General features: G+C 42.5%; 1 protein-coding gene across 3 annotated transcripts in view; it reads right to left on the reverse strand.

Annotated features, from left to right (window-relative positions):
* Positions 1-3,522: 3,522 nt before the first annotated feature.
* Positions 3,523-19,448, reverse strand: part of COG6 (component of oligomeric golgi complex 6) — an 82,133-nt gene continuing 66,207 nt past the window's right edge. For 2 of the 3 annotated variants that reach the window (XM_037799663.1, XM_037799664.1), the window contains 3 exons: positions 15,398-15,451; positions 9,919-9,998; positions 3,523-5,101 (listed from right to left, as the gene is read on the reverse strand). In XM_037799663.1, coding sequence (XP_037655591.1) covers positions 4,954-5,101; positions 9,919-9,998; positions 15,398-15,451 — 282 coding nt within the window. In that variant the 3' untranslated portion in view covers positions 3,523-4,953. The other variant, XM_037799665.1, reaches the window with a different exon arrangement.

A 19,448-nucleotide genomic window follows, 5' to 3' on the forward strand; every position in this document is an offset into this window, starting at 1 on the left:
CTACACCTACTATGTATTAACTCCCAGTTCCCCCTGCCCCAGCCCCTGGCAACTTGTACTCCAATTTCTGTGAACATGCATATTCTGATATTTTCTTTGTAGATACCATGGGGCTTAAATTTAACTTGCTAAATCTCTAACAATCTGGTCTGCTTTGACACCAACATAATTTAGTCTACACAAACTATGTCCCTATCCCCTCCATCCCCCACCTTTATGTAGTTCTTGTCACAAATGACATATTTATACATTATGAATCCCAAACCACTGACTTATTATATTTTATGCATTTGCCCTTTAGGTCCTATAGGAAGAAATAGGTGGAGTTACAAACCCAAAATACAACAGTAGTGACATCTAAATTTACCCATCACAATCTTTACCAGAAATCTTTATTTTTTCATGATCTGTTGTGTATTTTCCTCTCCTTTCAACATGCAGAACTCTCTTGAGCATTTCTTGTAGGGCGGGTCTCATGGTGATGAAGTCCCTCAGCTTTTGTTTATACGGAAATGTCTTCATTTCTTCCTTATTTTTGAAAGGTCATGTGCTGGTTTGAATCTGTTATGTACCCCATAAAAAGCCATTTCTTTTAATGCAGTCATGTGGGGGCAGGCATATTGTGGGTTGGATCTTTTGATTAGGTTGTTTCCATGGAGATGTGACCCACCCAATTGAGCGTGGGCCTTTTGATTCCATTACTTCCATGGTGGTGTGACCCTGCCCATTCCAGGTGGGTCTTAGTTTACTGGCTTCCTCTGTGAAAGGATAAAAGGCAGAGGCATTCTGAAGAGAGCTGAAAGGCAACACAGACCCAGACATTTGGAGATGCTAAGATATGCAGCCCCGAGTTTGCCCTGGAGGAGCTAAGGAGGACCTCCAGATGCTCAAAGAGAAGTGCCCTGGGAGAACAAGCAAGGATGCACAGGAGCTGAGAGAGAAAAGCTAAGAGAGAAACCTAGAAACATTTTGGAGAAAGCCATTTTGAATCCAGAACCCAGGAGCAAAGGACCAGCAGATGCCAGCCATGTGCCTTCCCAGCTGACAGAGGTGTTCTGGATGTCATCAGCCTTTTTTCAGTGAAGGTATCCTCTTGTTGATACCTTAGTTTGGACACTTTTATGGCCTTAGAACTGTAAATTCGTAACCTACTAAACCCCCTTTATAAAGCCAATCCATTTCTGGTATTTGGCACAATGGCAGCATTAGCAAACCAGAACAGACAGTTTTGCCAGATATAGAATTCTTGGTTGGCAGTTTTTTGCTTTCAGCACTTTGTCATTCCACTGCTTTCTTGCCTCTCTGTAGCTTCCAAAGAGAAATCAACACTTTATCTTATTGAAGTCCCCTGTACATAATACATTGTTTCTCCCTTGCAGCTTTCAGAATTCTCGATCTTTGGCATTCAACGATCTGATTATAATATGCCATGGTGTGGGTCTATTTGGGATTTCCCTGTTTGGAGATCATTGAGCATCCTGAATGTGTAAATTCATGTCATCTGTATTCTCTCTGCCCCTTTCTCTCTCTCTTTTCCTTCTGCGACTCCAACAGTGAGGACACTGGTACACCTGATGGTGTCCCACAGGTTCCTCAGGCTCTGTTCTTTATTCTTTCTTCCTTCTGCTCCTCAGACTGTATGATTTCCATTGTCTTCAAGTTCACTGATTCTTTCTTCTGCCAGCTCCAAACTGCTGGCTGTTGAACCCTTCTGGGGAACTTTAAATTTCTGTTCCTGTGCTCTTCAGCTCCATGTTGTTCCTTTTCATAATTTCCAACTACTGATATTTTTTCTGTTCATGTATCATTTTCCTCATTTCCTTTAATTCTTGGTCGCTCTCTGAGCATAATTAGGGCAATGTAAAAAATATACATTTATCTTTTTCTGCAATGCACCAGGTCTGGTCCTCATGGATGGTTTCTAATGCTTTTTTGTCTTTGGTCTGGGCCGTCATTTCGTTTTTTCTGTTTTCTCGTCTTTTCTTGAAATGTGGACTCTCTGTTACTTTAACACGTTGTTGCTGGAATTTAGACTCTGAGACATCTGTTCCTTAAGTTTGTATCCAGCTAGTATTACAACACAGCTTTCCTTGAATGCCAGGAGCTAACAAAAAAAGAAAGAAAAAAAGAAAACACCTTTCCCAGCCTTTGCAGATTAACCTGTGTGTGCTCTCCTTCAGGGTTTGTTCACACAATGTTTCTAGAGGGTAGCTCCAGGCCCAGCCTAGGGGCCTCCCTGGTCCTTTCTGCACACGCTTTGTATCTTGGGCATGTGTGTGGCCCCACAAATTCCCCCATTTACATGGATATGAATGTCCCCTTCTCCAAAGGAAAGTTTCCTCACCATCCTGGCCTTGCACTGTGTCCTCAAGCCTGCAACCCCTTGCCCCAGGCAGCATGACTTGACCACTAACAGAGTGTCCTGTAGGAGAGCTTGATGAGCCACCTTCCACACACAGGACAGGTCCTGGGATGGGAGCCTCAGGCACCAGCAGGCAGACTGGGCCCTACACACATACTCCCAGTGTGTGCACAAGGCTCCCTCCAGAACCACGGGGTGTGTGGGTGGCTCTGCACTGAGCTGGTGAGGGGTGAGAGAGGAGCCAGCCAGGGCACCAGGAGAGCCACCGCTTTTAAGTGGCCTTTTTCTTGAATCCGTGCTCGCCCTGTTACTGCAGTCCCATAACTGCTTCCTGGAACACTGAGAAAGATGTTTCTGCCAGTTCTTGCTGGTTGCCCAAAGCCCTGAAACACCTCACTCCACCCTCCTGATTGGTGTGGGAGGGCAGAGGTTGTTGATTTAGTAAGATGAAGTAACTCGGAGAAAAGTCTCCGAGGAGGTGAGAGCCCAGGATCCTGAGCACAAAGGCAGGGGACGGCCAGCACAGGAGGAACTCTGTCAACAATGCAAGAGGAGAAGGGGCACAGGAGATGGGTGTGATATTTTAGGACAGGAAAATGAGGATGAGTCTGGAAGCTTCTATTTTTCAATGAATTATGACAGTCACTCCTAGTGAGGGGCAGCAGAAAGGGCAAAGCTAAGTTTCACAAAGAAAGACTGACCACTCAGGTAAAGACTGTGATTATGGATGTAAGGTAAAGCCCATCAGCCCACGTGTGTGATTTTTCCCAATGAACTTCTACCTGCTCAAGTACAGGCACGGCAAAAGAAAAGGGAAAGTTCCACCAGAGGAGAGCACTGCCCGGCAAATACCTTTTCTCTCAGAAGGCCTTTCACAGGGGCTCACGTGCGCTATCTAAGGTTATACTTATGCCAAGTCACAAGAGCTCAAAATGCCAACTATGAGGTACGGCCCATATCTAAGTGCCATGCTGATGTCTTACCACGTACAAATTCCTTTTGGCTTGATCCTCACGATCGTGCTGTCAGCACGTTCTGCCGGTCGTCTGTCTACTGGCCACCTCAGTTTGGCCCTGGCTTGTTCTTCCTTCGATATTAGCACATTTTCTAAAAACCTCTCAGTGAGATATACAAAAGTATTGCAATGATCACTGCACAGAAAACTGTTTAACATTTTATTTGAGAAAACCAGGTAAAAAGCAAAATTCATTTTTTCAAGAAAATAAAGTCATTCACTAATGGTAAGGTGTCAATCTTTTCTTGCAATACAATAAATTATGTAAATTTAAGCTACTGATTTATGTCACTTAATATTCCGTCTTTTATATATCACACATACTCACTGAAGGGTAAAAACTAAAAATACAAATTTATACCAACACAGATGAGATATAGTCATTCTTATTCCAAAATAACTACACTAGTATAAGCAAGTATGAACTGCAGACAGATAAATGGCCATGTTCTAGAAATGCTAATTTATGTCATATAGTAGACAATTTACTACAAATACTAATTTTATGTTGCTATTTTTCAAAGTATTTAAAATCCGTCCATTTTTTACCTTGTGCCTCAATTTTCTCATTTATAGTTTAGGGGCTTATTATCTCTTTTGAGAGGCTAACCAAAAATGAAGACGTGCTGTCCCAGCAACCCTAACAGGAAGGAGCTTCTCAAGCGCACTGAGGCCGATGCTGACAAACAGGTGGTTGTGGCTCTCGGGGCAGTTCTAACGTCAGGCCGCACTGCCTGCCAGGACCGCCCCTCCAGCAGTGCCTCCCGCTTGCGCAGGACACTGGACTTGGGGTCTGTGTTGTGTGGCAACTGCGTATCTTCAACCACGGAAGGACGGACACACAGTACAGGACGCACACCCTGGGAGGCCCGGAGCCTAGTCCAGGGAGAACCGGAGTAGAGTCTCTACTCAGGTAACCTCTCTCTCTTTCACTCTTGGCTGAGGGTGTATTTAAAACTGCATAAAAACACGAGTAGTTAATATATGTTCTGTGTGCTAAAGTAAAACAGGGAGATTCATAGTCTGTACTTCGAAAGCACAATCTGCCACTTTCATCTTTTCTCACAACCCTTTTAGGGGCAGAGACATAGGCCAGGTTAAGAAAAGTGACTACATGTGCCTACTCATGCTAACAACTAGCAAGAAAGCAAAGGAACTGGGTAAAGAGACATTTTATCGGGTCACATCCTGAATGCCACTAATTAGTAAGTTTAGACAAGTCTTCTATGTGCCATAAATTTAGAACTAGTCTAGTAAAATAACCCTCCTCTCCTGACCACCTTTTCCCATGCACACGTCTCCAGAGCAGAGGGAATGGCGGAGCTCCGGGGCGGACAGCGGAGCAGAGATATCCCGACCCCAAGGCCGCACAGCGTGGACTGGGCTCAGCACACGTCATCCATGCACATGTTACTGCGACCAAAAGTTGCAAAAAGCAAAAAGTACTGGAACCTACCATCTTAGGACAAAGAGAGTCCTAACTATCAAATTTTAAAGTAAAGACTAACAGCCTAAAACACAAGAAACCCTCCAGTGTGTCAGGGGCAACGTGCTGCGCCAACAACTGGTCGGACCCTCAGGAGAGCAGCGCCCGCACCTGCTGCGGCGACCGATGCAGGATGCTCTCCGGGTCCCGGTACTCGCCGACGGGATCTGTCACGGCCGCATACACCTCGCTGTAGGCTCTGCAGACCAGTTCTGTGGACTGCTTCACGATCTGCTCCCTGGTGGCAACAAGCGTATGAGCACATGGTCAGAAAAGGCTCACAGATAACATAAGAAATGTTAACACCTGAATCAATATATTTCATTCCCTTAACTATCACACATACCATTTAAAAATCACTGCACAACTATGAAAGTACCTTGTGTCTTGGCTTTGCGATAAAAATATTTTTATACTTACTAACTTATTTGTTAAATTCTTCTTCCTCAGTATGCCTTCCGCTCGTGGTCATGCCCCTAGGCCACAGCATCTGCTAACCTAGAAACAGATGCTGTGACCCACCATCAAGGTTCTCATTTTGCAAAAGCAACTGATCATTCATTAACCTTAAAGAAAGATGCTTACAAATATTCTAATTTATCAACAAATCTCTCCCCAAAACTTACAATAAACTGTCCTTTCACTGACAGCTCCTTCACTAACAAGACTATCTCCAAATCCCCCTTCATCTCTTTATTTATATCATCAGGATAAAATCACGGGACACTTGCCTACAACAAATCATGGCACTCTCACAAATATACATTCCTACAAAAGCACATGAAAGATAACAGAAATAGACTTGTGACAGTTTTAAAGATTATCCAGCTGGTAAAAGTGCTGGGCCCCCTGCACCTGCACCAGCTCCCCGCGTCACCCCCAGCCGCTCAAACCACTCATGTACTACTGGACCTAGCCAAGAGACATGAAAACTGTTTTTCCACTTCTTGCACCAAGTACACTGGCAGCCTGCCTCTCAAGCCCACCCACAAGCCCACCTTCCCCTTCACGGCACCTGCTCAGGCCCCTGTGACCCACCCAGCTGGCCTTCCAGATGCCACTGCAACCATCACAGGCATGGCAGGTTTCTCTCCCTTATGTGGGATCTCAAAGACCTTCAGGGGCTTCCTTTGGTTCCAGAGGCATCAACCCTCCTCAGTCCATCATTCAAAAGCAGTAAAAAAAAACAAATGCGTCCTATTTCACTACCCCAGCGCGACTCCCTACAGTTCTCTCCATTGTGCTCACACTGCCCACAGGTCCCCTGGCCACTCGCCTCTGTTCCTTTGGAATGACTCTCACATCCATCTTTAAGTATCCTTAGGTCTCAGCAGAAATGGTCTCTCAACTTCAAAATACCACTCTCATCAGTAGACAGAGCATCCAGACAGAGCATCAACAAGGAAGGAGAGAACTTGAACCAGAGAAATGAACCAGACCTCACAGGCACTGACAGAACACCGCAGGTTAGATCAAAACTGGCTACTATCCCACAGCGCAATGAGAACCACAACCTCCACAGATACAACCTACAAGTTACCAAGCAACTACACAGAGTTTGGGACCTTTAATCAATAGTAAACAGAGATCAAATGAAAAAGCATTCCCCTAAATATAGTACAACTGCACTTCAGCATGACACTAGAAGACGTGTTCTCCCATACACCTCTGGCCGTATTCTCAAGTTTTGGAAAAATTTCCTTAATAGCTCTTAAACTTAGAAAACAGCTTTCCTAGTTTATTACACATCAAAATATTAAAAATATTAAAAATAACATGTAGAAAACCATATAGAAAAATTGAAGGGGAGAAAAACCAGCTTGTTACATCATTTTACAAAACGCGACATTTTTCAGTTACTCGTGCTTCAGGATCCCATACACTGGGAAATGCAACTTGTCTGGTCAAAAATGCCACAGAGCTCTTCCACTCCATTAATTTAAAAAATCTTAATAAAGATGAATGCACAACTAAATGGGGATGACGTCCTTATTTTAAAATATGTTCACAGAAATAACTGTATTTTAATACATATTTAAAGTAGTGCACTGTGATAAGAAATGAACCTCTTACTTCCAGAGAACCACTGAGCTTGTCACTAATCAGTGCTTTAGGATTCTGGTTGCCATAACAACATGACACAACTTTTATCATTACCATAAACCCAGCATCTCTAAAAACAGCCATTTCAGCATTCAGGTTCTGTGGTCACTAAAACAGCTTTATTACAGCACCACAGCTAAGAGAGCAATCGAATGTGCCACAGGAGAAAAAAGGTGTTAAAAGGTGAAGCCTGAAAAACTAGAAAGATGATAATACACTTACAAATAACACACTGGCTGAGCAATTCTCCTTTGTCTTCCCTTCATCACAACAGAAACATCAGAAACGCCACCATGGGCGAGGCCAGTGGGCTTCTGCTTCCCTGGAGCACCCTGGCTGAGACAGGAGATCTTGCCGGCCGCTGGGGAGGGCTACTTCAATTACGGATTCCAGAATGGGGAAAGAGCCACAGGACTAGGTCCTGGGGACCCACTAGGAGACAGACCGAGCCCAAACTCCACTCCCACCTGAGCTCCAAACGCTTTTACTCTGCCTGAGAGCCCACAATGGCATTCTTGGGGTCTCTTAAAATTCATGTTGGCTCAGAGGCAGGTCCGGTAAGGCCCCAAAGCCTGCCCCAAATTTCTGCAGAGCACAGCCACCCTGGTGGAGGGTCCCTTTGGGGCTGGGAGGAAGATAACAGCACACATTTTTGGCAGCATAGCAGGGTCCTTCCCAAGGGAAGGTCCTCCATTCACGGCCCTGGGGTCTGTTAACTGGCTCAGGTCTGGCATCCGACGTAGAGACTGTGGCTCTCTTCAGACTCTATTCACTAGACCCAGAAGTGAGGATTAGGAGGCTGCCCGTTGACGCCTCTTCTAGGTCCCCCAGGATCCACCAGCCAATGCCATAGGCATCTGTGGGCCAGACTGAGCCAGACCCAGCTCGTCTGTTGATTCAGTGCTGCCCCTTGTCCTTTCCTTTCCTAAACCCACTGCATTGGCTTGAACCCCCAAGATGAGTGTACAGCAGCAAGTGTGAATTTCTTAAACTTCAAAGAAAATGTTTCTAATGTTTCATCATGAGGTATGATATTTGCTATAATTTCTTTCTAGTTCTAATGCACACTTGCTGCTGCACACTCATCTTGGAGTGCCCAGAACCTGAAACGCTGAAATGCTGAAATGGCTATTTTTAGAAATGCTGGGTTTATGGTAATGATAAAAGTTGTGTCATGCTGTTATGGCAACCAGAATCCTAAAGAACTGATTAATGACATGCTCAGTGATATGAAATCCCCAGAAGCAGCAAGTACACAGTGACACAAGGTAGAATAGTTTACCAGGGTTAAGCGGAGAGTGGGAGGGGAGCTTCTGCTATAAAGGGCACTAATTCGTGATCTCTTCATGTATTTATTTGCCATTTGGATTTCCTCTGTGAACTGTCCGAACATACAGTGCCAACTTTTCTATTATTTCTTATTGATTTGTAGGATCTTTTTATACATTAAGGATAATATATTAAGGATAATTTGATATATATTTTTCAAGTCTTCTTCCACCTCTTTGTTTAAATTTTAATTTTGTTTAACTTGTGTTTTTCTGTACAAAAATTTAACATGTTATGTAGTAAAATATGTCAATTTTTTTTCCTTTATGGCAATTGGGTTTCTTGCTATCCTTTTAAAACTCATAAAAAATTTCCCCCAATACAAAATGAAAAGAATAATGGTATGTTTTATATTCAGTGAGGCTCCAACTGAACATTTAAATATTAAATATTGAGAGATATGGTTAAATTAAAAAAAAAACAAAACTGCAAGTTTGGTTATTAAATAATTTAAGAAACACACCCAAACTATTGGAGCCATTATATAACAGCATTTCTCTTATGATTAGGTCCTTATATTTCTGATTTTGAGAAATAACACCTTTACAGATATATTTTAGGAAAACAGAATATAAAAAGTCAGGAAAAAAAACTAAACTCATTACTCTAACCCCTCGGCAGATGGAGCACCTTCCTGGCTTCTCCCACGGAGGGGCAGCAGTCCATCCCGCTTGCTGCCAATTCTAACTGAAACCAAATTCTTCAACACGCTGGACCAAACACTGCCAGCCTGCGCTGCCTGTCACTCTAGACCTGTCCTACGGATCAAAAGAACACAGCCTCTTTTTAAATCTTTGAGGAGTTTCCCTCAAGTTTGACAGTTCTTTCTTCCCTGCACTACTGTGACATAAATTTTTGGTCACATGTCTAACTTTTCAGCAGACTATGTGCTCCTAACAACACAATAATTGTCTTTTAAACCTTAACTCCCAGTGTGTGGTACATAGAATGCACTTCATACAAAGCTGGTGAAACCAGGAAGAGAAAAATAACTTATAAAAAATGTTGCCTAATTTCCTACCTTAAGACAATGTTAATACGTCAATTTTTTTTTACATCAAGGAGGTCACATGATTTCTTGGTTTCTTCTAATAATAATATTCTAATATTTAATATATGGTCCTTTGTCTCAAATATACCCCTAATAACTATATGACATTGAATAATTTTATAATTTATCTATGGAAAATATTTAGTTCCAAAGTCCATAAAATGTTTTATCTGCATTGCACAATGGATATCTTGATCTTCTTTCTTCCACGACATATCATGCCTAATTCTGACAGTAAGAGTTAGGTACTATGGCTCCACAGCTCAAATTCTATTAGGCGTAATTTAGAGCAATACTGTGTTAAGTGGAGAGTTTGCCCTACACAGAGGCAAGGGTGCAGTCAGATTTCGGCAGCATCTACACTGTGACTCGGGCAGGAAGAAGAGGCTGGCAGAGAGTGTGCATTTAGGAGCCCCTTCGGACGGGGGTACTGCATTCCTTGAGGGTGCTGAAGCAGAAGAAAGCTCTTCAGTGGCAAATCTAGTCTTGAAAATAATTTTTCCCCAGGAAATTTACTTGGTATTTAAAAATATGTGAACTTTTACCAACTATTTGGAACTGAAAATACTTACTTCACTGTGGCACTTAGAAGGAAGTTTAGCTGTGGCAGTAATAAGTTGTCTGGGGCTGACAGGTAACGATCAAACTGAACCTAAATGGAACAGAGAAACGCAAAACAAAGTACTTTCACTTGGTGACAAACATCGCCAACACTACCATCTCTTTTAAAGGTTATGTCTTAGGGGGAAACACAACATATTCTAAATAACTAGTTTTTTGTGTTTAAATGACTTTTCCTTGGATAGCCTAAGTAAAAAGCTCTGAAAACTGTCACCTTTTTAATACAGTCATTAGTAGCAATACCTACTTTTAAAACCCCAAATCCAAACCATTCATTTAAAACTGCCTCAGAGCTTCTGAGTAAAGTCGCAAGGTTTCGAGTGCACCTGACTTTCCTGCGCCTGCTGCACTCATCCACTCATCCGCTCACTCGCTCACCAGCAAGTACGTACCAAGCACCCACCATGGGAGGCACTGGCTTAGGCCATGGGAGTGTAATGGGGAGCAAAAGAACTACAGAGCTAGCTGCGTAGAGCTCATGGCCTGCGGAGAGCTGTATTAAACAAATAAAAATATAAATAAATACGCAATTACAAATGGTGTTAACTGCTCTGGAGGAAGAAACCAAGGCAGTGTGAAAGCACCCACAGGCGCCACAACCGGACTGTGGGTTCAGCCAAGGCCTCGCTGAGGAAAGGCAGCTGAGGGGAGTGAGCAGAGCAGCACGACTGACGGAGGGACGTGGTTTCACGGTCCAAGCGCTGAGGTGGGAAGAGAACAATCAGAGAGGCCTGCAAGCTTTTATAAAGATTTTAGGTTTTACCATAAAAGCATTAGGAAACCTCTGAAGTTAAGTAGGTGAAGATGACTTAAGAAGTTAAACCTGGCTACAGAAAGGATGGAACGTAGGCGTAGTCAAGCAGAGGTGCAAGGAGGCCAAACGAGGGCACAACTGCAGCCTTGGACCATGGAGGCAGGAACAGCGGACACAAGTGGGCAAATGTGGGAAAGTCAGAAAGTAAGATCGTCATGACATGGTAACAGAGAGGATAAAGGGACTGACTTCCAGGTACTGGGTCCGTGTAAATCAATTCATGGCATCATTAGAATACATTCCTCATTATTTAATTTTGTAGGACAAGTCACTTCAATTTTTTTAACATGCTGTCTAACTCAAACTGGCCTTTGACCTAATTACTCTATACTAGAAAGCTTTATTTTATTTTCTCATTTGTTTTTGTTTTGTTTTTTTGCTTTTCTCTTGCTCAAGGGAAGGTGCTACTTCAATGGACTGTGATGGCACAAATCAGAGGGGAGAAAAAGGGAGCAGACACACATTTACTGAGCCTAGCCGTACTAGGTAAGCAAGAGAAAGCACAAATAAAGGGAAGGAAAAGTCAAAATGATTAATGACAGAACAGGAACAGACAGGGTTTAGAAGTCAAAACAGAACAGGAAGAGGAAAGAAAAGAGAAGAGACAGGAGGAAGACAATGAAAAGGAATAGAGGGGTGTATGCATTTGTTTTTAGATTTTTATTGATGCTTCATGTACCAATTTTAAGTGCACAACTTGGTAAGTCCTGACAAACGTAGACAGCCACGCAACCACGACCTTTAGAGGGTGCCTTGATCCCCTGCTGTCCCCGGCAGGCGCTGACCTCCTGTGGGCCCTACTGCTCGGGATTTCCTGGAGCACACGCAGGCAATCACATGGTCTAGAGCACTTTTGTGTCCAGCTCCACGAGGCAAAAAATCACACGAATCAGGGGTCCCTCTTATTTCTGAGAACGAGTCTGGTGCACGATGCACTCACTAGTGAAGGGCGTTTGGATTTTTTTACTGTTTGGCTCATGCTGGCACACACATTCTTGCACCGGCCCTGAGGTGGCCATGTGTCCCCATCGTGGGGCTTACACACTGTGAGGGGATTACTGCGGTGAATGGTGAACACAGAACCTTATAGGAACAGCTGTTCTGGGGGTGGCAGGAGGGACGGGAGAACCACACCTCTTCTCCCACGGGGACGCCCACGGGCTGCGTCCTGCCGGCTGACACCTGCTGCCCACTGGTGCCAGGAGCCACTGGACTTGGGCTCACAAATCTTGGGAAAGGAAACATAAGGAGGTAATCTCAGGCCCTCAGTTTCACAGACCGTTTCTTACTGTGGATTGCTGGTCTTCTGAAGTGAGTTGAGCAGGCTACAACATAAAAGCAGCACAGTTTACAGAAAGACTAAGGGCTTTGGAGTTGGAAGAATTGGATTTAAATTCCAGTCCTCTTAAATACTACCTCTGAAGCACTGGACCAGTTTCTTTGTTCTGCTTTTCTCCTGAACAGGTTTATGGAGATATAATTCACAAACCATAAAGTCCACACAATTAAAGTATACAATTCAAGCATTTTTGTTACATTCAGACTTGTGCAATCACCACCACAATTTAATGTTAGAACATTTCCTCACCCAAGAAAGGAACCTTGCAACCATTAGCAGTCACTCCATGGCAAAGCCTCCTGTCTCTATGGATTTGCCCAGGCCGGACAGTTCACATACATGGGATCATATGATCCGTGCATCCTCTGTGGCCGGCTTCCTTCACTGAGCCTGTTTTCGAGGGTCGTCCCTGTTGCAGCATGTGGCTTCCAAATCTTTCTCCCCTTCTGTAGGTTGACTTTTACGTTCTTGATAAGGTCCTTTGATGCACAGAAGTTTTTAATTTTGAAGCAGTGCCATTATCTATTTTTCTTCTGTTGCTTCTGAAGATGTTTCCCTACATTTTCTTCTATGAGTTTAATAGTTTTGTCTTTTTATTAGATCTTTGGTCCATTCTGAGTTAATTTTTATATATAGTGTGAAAATAAAAGGTCCACCTTTTATTCTTTCAAATATGGACCTCCAGTTTTCCCAGCACCAGCTGAAGAGACTGTTCTTTCCGGATTGAGGGGATGTGGCACCTTTGTCAAAAATAAACTGGCCATACCTGTGAGGGTTTATTTCTGGACTCTCAATTCAATTCCACTGGTTTATATGTCTGTGCATGCACAAGTACCTTTCTGTTTTGATTAATATGGCTGTGTAACAGATTTTAAAGTAGGAAAATGGAGTCCTCCAATTTTGTTATTCTTTTCCAGATGGTTTTGGCTAATTGGGGTCCTTAGCCTTCCATATGAATTTGATGGTTGGCTTTTCCATTTCTGCAAAGGCAGCTGTTGGAATTTTGATTGAGATTGCATTTCATCTATAAACCACTTTTGGTAAAACTGACATCTTAACAACATTTAGTCCTCCAATCTATGAATACAGAATTTATTGTACCATTTTGAGTTCCCTTTCATTTCTTTCTGTGTACATTTGTCATAAATTTTCCTTGTGGTTACCATGGGACTTAAATTTAATATCCTAAATCTGTAGCAATCACATTTGATTTGATACCAGCTTAACTTCAATAGTGCACTGAGCTTCTTCTATCAATTCTAAGGTGCGTTTTCTTGATTTGGGGCCCACCCTGCTCAACCAGTTTCAGAGCTCAACCATTTTTGCTAGTTGTTCAAAGATCTGTGGGGGACGGACCCAGGGGTGTCCTGCAGCACCGTCTTGGTCAGCTGGAATCTCACTGTCTTTTACTTTGCATTTCCTTATCGACTAAGGAAAGATGTTTGAGCATCTTTTCACGTGCTTACTGACCACTTTATCTTCTTTGGAGAAACATCAACTCAAATCCTTTCCCCATTTTTTAATTGGGTTGTCTTCTTATACTGAGTTGTAAGAGTTTGTAATATATTCTGGATTCAAGTCCCTTATCAGATAAATGACATGCGAATATTTTCTCCCATTCCGTGGACTGTCTTTTCTGGGCTAGTTTTTAAACCTCTCAGGTTTTTCATTATAAAGCAGGAAAAGTACCCTCAAACTCATCAGGAGAGAATTAAATGGTTAGTGATAAAACCTGCCTGAAACTACCTGGCACAGGGCAGATGACTAACGAATGCTGCTTCCATCCCCCTCTCTCCCGTCTGGCATTTACTAATGGAAACAATATTCCGAGTGAACTGGATACCGGCTGCTTTATCAGACTGACCAGGGTTCAGAGCTCTTCAACAATGCCAACCCTGAAACTCCAGAACGTTTGCTGGTTGAACGGTGTCCAGAATTGCTTCATGCTGGAAGGGGGACTGAAGGTCATTCTCCCAGCTCTGTGAGATGACAGACAGAAAAGCTCTGCCAACAGCCACCCTAGGGAGGCGTGTGCCAGCCACGCCCCGTGGCAAGAGGTCAGCACAGCAGGTAAGGCCCTGTGGTAGGGTGGGGCTGCTGGGAGATGAAAGAGTGGCACAGGACACACAGAGGATGCCCCATACACGCTAGCACCTGCTGGAAACGGGGGCCAATGCAGAAAGGGGTCCTCCCTTGAAAAGAAGGTAATAAACTGAAGGTTCCCTGGGTCGCACACTCAGAGAGTAACTGTTGTTTTAAGACCATCGCAGGAAGAAGCCACGAACCTAAAACCAGAGATCACAGCAGTAAGTCTGTAATAATATGTAACCTGACTTGTTCATGTTTGTTACTCTTGTCTGTCCACGAGGGTAGAACTCTGAAAAGGAAGAAAGCTTCTGAACTTGTCTTTGGGAGCTTGAGCAAGGAAGAGACTGAGGTGAGAACGCTTCCCAATTCCTAAGTTTTAGAGGAAGGGAATAGAGTGGTTGGTGTAAATTTTAAAACGGAACAGAATAAAAGGTCTTTTAACGAAGAAAGAGTAAAAATAATATTGGAACTTAACTGAAAGGCCCAAGTGGTGCCAACAGTATTTTTCATATTCTTTAAACATCAAAAATTGATAGATGCACCATTAGTAGAAAAAGACGTAAATGAGCAATAAAATAAGCCTGCTCCTACAACATCCTCAAGGTATGCTAATAAAGGCCTGTTTCATGACCAAGAGCACACCCGCCTCCGGTGTGGACGCGCTGCCCAGCCATGCAGCTCCAACAGGCTCCGAAGATGCCCAGCTGCGGGTACACTATGAGTTCACAGAGCACCAATAAACTGTGATTTTAAACTTTTCCTGTTGAATAACTGAATGTGCTTATGGGCAGCGGCAGGAGGGACTCTGCATCTACTAAAAGTGTTTTTATGCAAGTCTATGTCTTAATGTGTAAGCATCTTCCAACCTTGGTTTCATTTCTGAAAAGTGATTTAGGTGAAGGAAGGTAGTCAGTTTACAAGGTGACAGGAGCTCTGTGGGGACACGCCAGCTCCCAGGAGTGGGTGCATGACAGGAGAACAACACAAGGGGAAAGGACGAGACCTCCAAGGAACGGGGCAATTCCTGGAGCACACCCCGTGGTCCTACCTCCTTAGAAACAGGGACGCACAGCTCCTCAGTCATCATTATGGGGCCTATGAAAACTCCACACGAGATAAAAGTTATCACCCAGGACAAAGTAATAGCAATGCTCCCCAGCAAACCTAAATTGAAAGTTTATTTACTTACCATGGCAGCCTTCAGGGCCGCAGAATCCAGGTTTGGCAAATGTGCTAAAGGGCCCTAAAAAAGAGCAAGAGGCAACATTACAAGAGGGTATATACATTTCTGTTCAATTAAGTGGAATGAACCATTAGTGGACTTCCCCAATTTGGAAATCCATTTAGTTTATTTCCAAACAATTCAAGCGTCGATTTAATGCCACAAGAGAAAGGGCCTTTACATGCTCAGTAATACTTGCTGGAGGAAGGAAGAGGCAAAGACTGTTCACCACGGAAACACCACGACACTTCAGTTTGACTCGTGAGCAAGATAAAGGTGGCAGCTGAGTAAGATGCCAGCGAGACGTGGAGTCCTGCAGAGTTTCACTTTGCTAACTTTAGAAAGGCAGAACAGGTTCCCACTGGTAGAAATTTGCTTACTACCACTGCAAAAGGAAAAAAATCAGAACTATCAGTTTTTGAGAGCATCAGTCAAGAGGTCCTGGGTTATAAGACACACGTGGCCAACTTCTCCGTGTCATTCAAGAGATCGCTGCTTTTCAAAGAGGAAAGCTGACTCAGCTTTCAAAGGCTCCCACCACTCCCTTCTCTGTCTACTGGAGTTCTGCATTTTACCAAGATGCTAGGCTGGCCCTGGAAGTCATTACCTTTCCCAAGTAACAGACCACAATTCACTAAATTAAAAGGGGATGAATACTTTTACCCATCAGATTAAATGGCAGCAATTTAGGACACCAGTATGAATATCCTTCGCATATTTTATAATGCTAATTTTTGGATATTTTCTTTTTTTTTTTATTAAGATTAATTCACACTCCATGCAATCATACAAAGTATACAATTGTCCACATTACCATCATATAGTTGTTAATTCATCACCCAGATCTATTTTTTGAACATTTTCCTTGTACCAGAAAAAGTGAAAATAAGAATAAAAAAGTAAGAGTAAAAAAAGAACACCCAAATTGTCCCCCACCTCCCGCCCTATTTTTCCTTTAGTTTTTTGCCCCCATTTTTCTACTCATCCATCCATACACTGGATAAAGGGAGTGCGATCCACAAGGTTTTCACAAACACACTGTCACCCCTTGTAAGCTACATTGTTATACAATCATCTTCAAGAGTCAGGCTACTGGGTTATAGTTTGATAGTTTCAGGTATTTACTACTAGCTATTCCAATACACTAAAACCTAAAAAGGGTTACCTATATAGTACATAAGAATGTCCACCACAGTGATCTCTCAACTCCATTTGAAACCGTTCAGCCACTGAAATTTTATTTTCATTTCATTCCCCTTTCGGTCAAGAAGATGTTGGTCTCCATCTCCCAAGGCCGGGTCCAGATCCTCCCCAGGAGACATATTCCGCCTTGCCAGGGTGATTTACACCCCTGGGTGTCAGATCCCACCTAGGGGGGAGGGCAGTGACTTCACTAGCCAAGCTGGCTTAGCTAGAGAGAGAGGCCACATCTGAGCAATGAAGAGGGATTCAGGGGGACACTCTTAGGCACAATTATAAGCAGGCCTAGCCTCTCCTGTGCAATAACAGGCTTCTTAAGGGCAAGTCCCATGATATGGGGCTCAGTACATCAAACCGCCAGTCCTCAATGTTTGTGAGAACATCAGCAACCATTCCCCAGCTCCTCAGGGGGGCTCTGCATATTTTTTTTCATTGTTGTTTTTTTCTCTATTAACTTTATCAAAAAATTTAAAAAAAGACAATAAAAAAACATTTCAAATAAAACCAAAACAAAGGAATAAGAAAAACAGACAACCTAAGATAACTATATTTTTGTGAACTTGTTCCTACCATACCCACCAGAAATACCAAACCAGTCATTACTGAGCATTCCCAGAATGTTAAATTTACCCATGATAACTTATCGTTCCCCCTTCACTAATTGCTATCTATCTCTAGGTCCCCTACATTCTACATTATAAACCATTTATTTTACATTTTTCAGGTTCAAATTAGTGGTAACATAATATTGCTCCTTTTGTGCCTGGCTTATTCCGCTCAGCATTATGTCTTCAACGTTCATCCACGTTGTGATGTTTCACAACCTTGTTCCTTCTTACTGCCACATACTATTCCATCCTGTGTATATACCACATTTTATTTATTCACTCAACTGTTGAAGGACATTTGGGTTGTTTCCATCTCTTGCCAATTGTGAAGATTGCTGCTATGAACATTGGTGTGCAGGTATCTGTTCGTGTCACTGCTTTCAGATTTTCTGGGTGTATACTGAGAAGTACCATTGCTGGATCGAAGGGTAACCCTATATCTACTTTTCTAAGGAATGCCAGACTGTTTTCCAGAGTGGCTGAACCATTATACAGTTCCACCAACAATGAATAAGAGTTCCAATTTCTCCACATCCTCTCTAGCATTTGTAGTTTCCTGTTTATTTAATGGCAGCCATTCTAACCGGTGTGAGATGGTATCTCACTGTGGTCTTAATTTGCATCTCCCTAACAGCTAGAAAAGCTGAACATTTTTTTCATGTGTTTTTTTGTCCATTTATATTTCCTCTTCAGAGAACTGTCCTTTCATATCTTTTGCCAATTTTATAATTCGGCTGCCTGTAGTATTGTCGTTGAGTTGTAGAATTTCTTTATATCTGCAAGGAATCAGTCTTTTGTCAGATACATAGTTTCCAAAAATTTCTTCCCATTGAGTTGGCTGCCTCTTCACCTTTTTGACAATTCCTTTAAGGTACAGAAATCTAAGTTTGAGGAGTTCCCATTTATCTAATTTTTCTTTTGTTGCTTGTGCTTTGGGTGTAATGTCTAGGAAGTGACCACCTAATACAAGGTCTTGAAGATGTTTCCCTACATTATCTTCTAGGAGTTTTATGGTACTGTCTTATGTTGAGGTCTTTAACCCATTTTGAGTTAATTTTTGTGTAGGGAGTGAGGTGGGGGTCCTCTTTCATTCTTTTGGATATGGATATCCAGCTCTCCCAGCCCCATTTGTTGAACAGACTGTTAGGTCCCAGTTCAGTGGTTTTGGGGGCCTTATCAAAGATCAGTCGGCCATAGATCTGGGGGTCTATCTCCGAATTCTCAACTCTATTCCATTGATCAACATGTCTATCTTTGTGCCAGTACCATGCTGTTCTGACAACTGTGGCTTTATAATAAGCTTCAAAGTCAGGGAGTGTAAGTCCTCCCGCTTCATTTTTCTTTTTTAGAATGATTTTAGCAATTCAAGGCATCGTCCCTTTCCAAATAAATTTGATAACTAGCTTTTCCAAGTCTGCAAAGTAGGTTGTTGGAATTTTGATTGGGATTGCACTGAATTTGTAGATGAGTTTGCATAGAATTGACATCTTAATGACATTTAGCCTTCATATTCATGAACATGGAATATTTTTCCATCTATTTAGGTCGCTTTATATTTCTTTTAGTAAAGTTATGTAGTTTTCTTTTATACGTCTTTTACATCTTTGGTTAAGTTTATTCCTAGGTACTTGATTTTTGTAGTTGCTATTGAAAATGGTATCTTTTTCTTGAGTGTCTCTTCAGTTCGGTCATTTCTAGTACATAGGAACATTACTAACTTATGTGCCGTAATCTTGTATCCCACTACTTTGCTAAATTTGTTTATTAGCTCTAGTAGCTGTATCATTGATCTCTCAGGGCTTTCCAGATATAAAATCATATCATGTACAAATAATGACAGTTTTACTTCTTCCTTTCCAATTTGGATGCCTTTTATTTCTTTGTCTTGCCAGACTACCCTGGCTAGCACTTCCAGCACAGTGTTGAATAAAAGTGGTGACAGCGGGCATCCTTGTCTTGTTCCTGATCTTAGAGGGAAGGCTTTCAGTCTCTCACCATTGAGTACTATGTAGGCTGTGGGTTTTTCATATATGCTCTTTATCATACTGAGGAAGTTTCCTTCAACTCCTACCTTTTGAAGTGTTTTTATCAAGGAGGGAGGTTGGATTTTGTCAAACGCTTTTTCAGCGTCTATTGAGATGATCATTTGATTTTTCTCTTTTGATTTGTTAATGTGTTGTATTACATGGATTGATTTTCTTATGTTGAAC

This window comes from Choloepus didactylus, chromosome 12, assembly GCF_015220235.1.
Source record: "Choloepus didactylus isolate mChoDid1 chromosome 12, mChoDid1.pri, whole genome shotgun sequence".
Classification (NCBI taxonomy): Eukaryota; Metazoa; Chordata; class Mammalia; order Pilosa; family Megalonychidae; genus Choloepus; species Choloepus didactylus.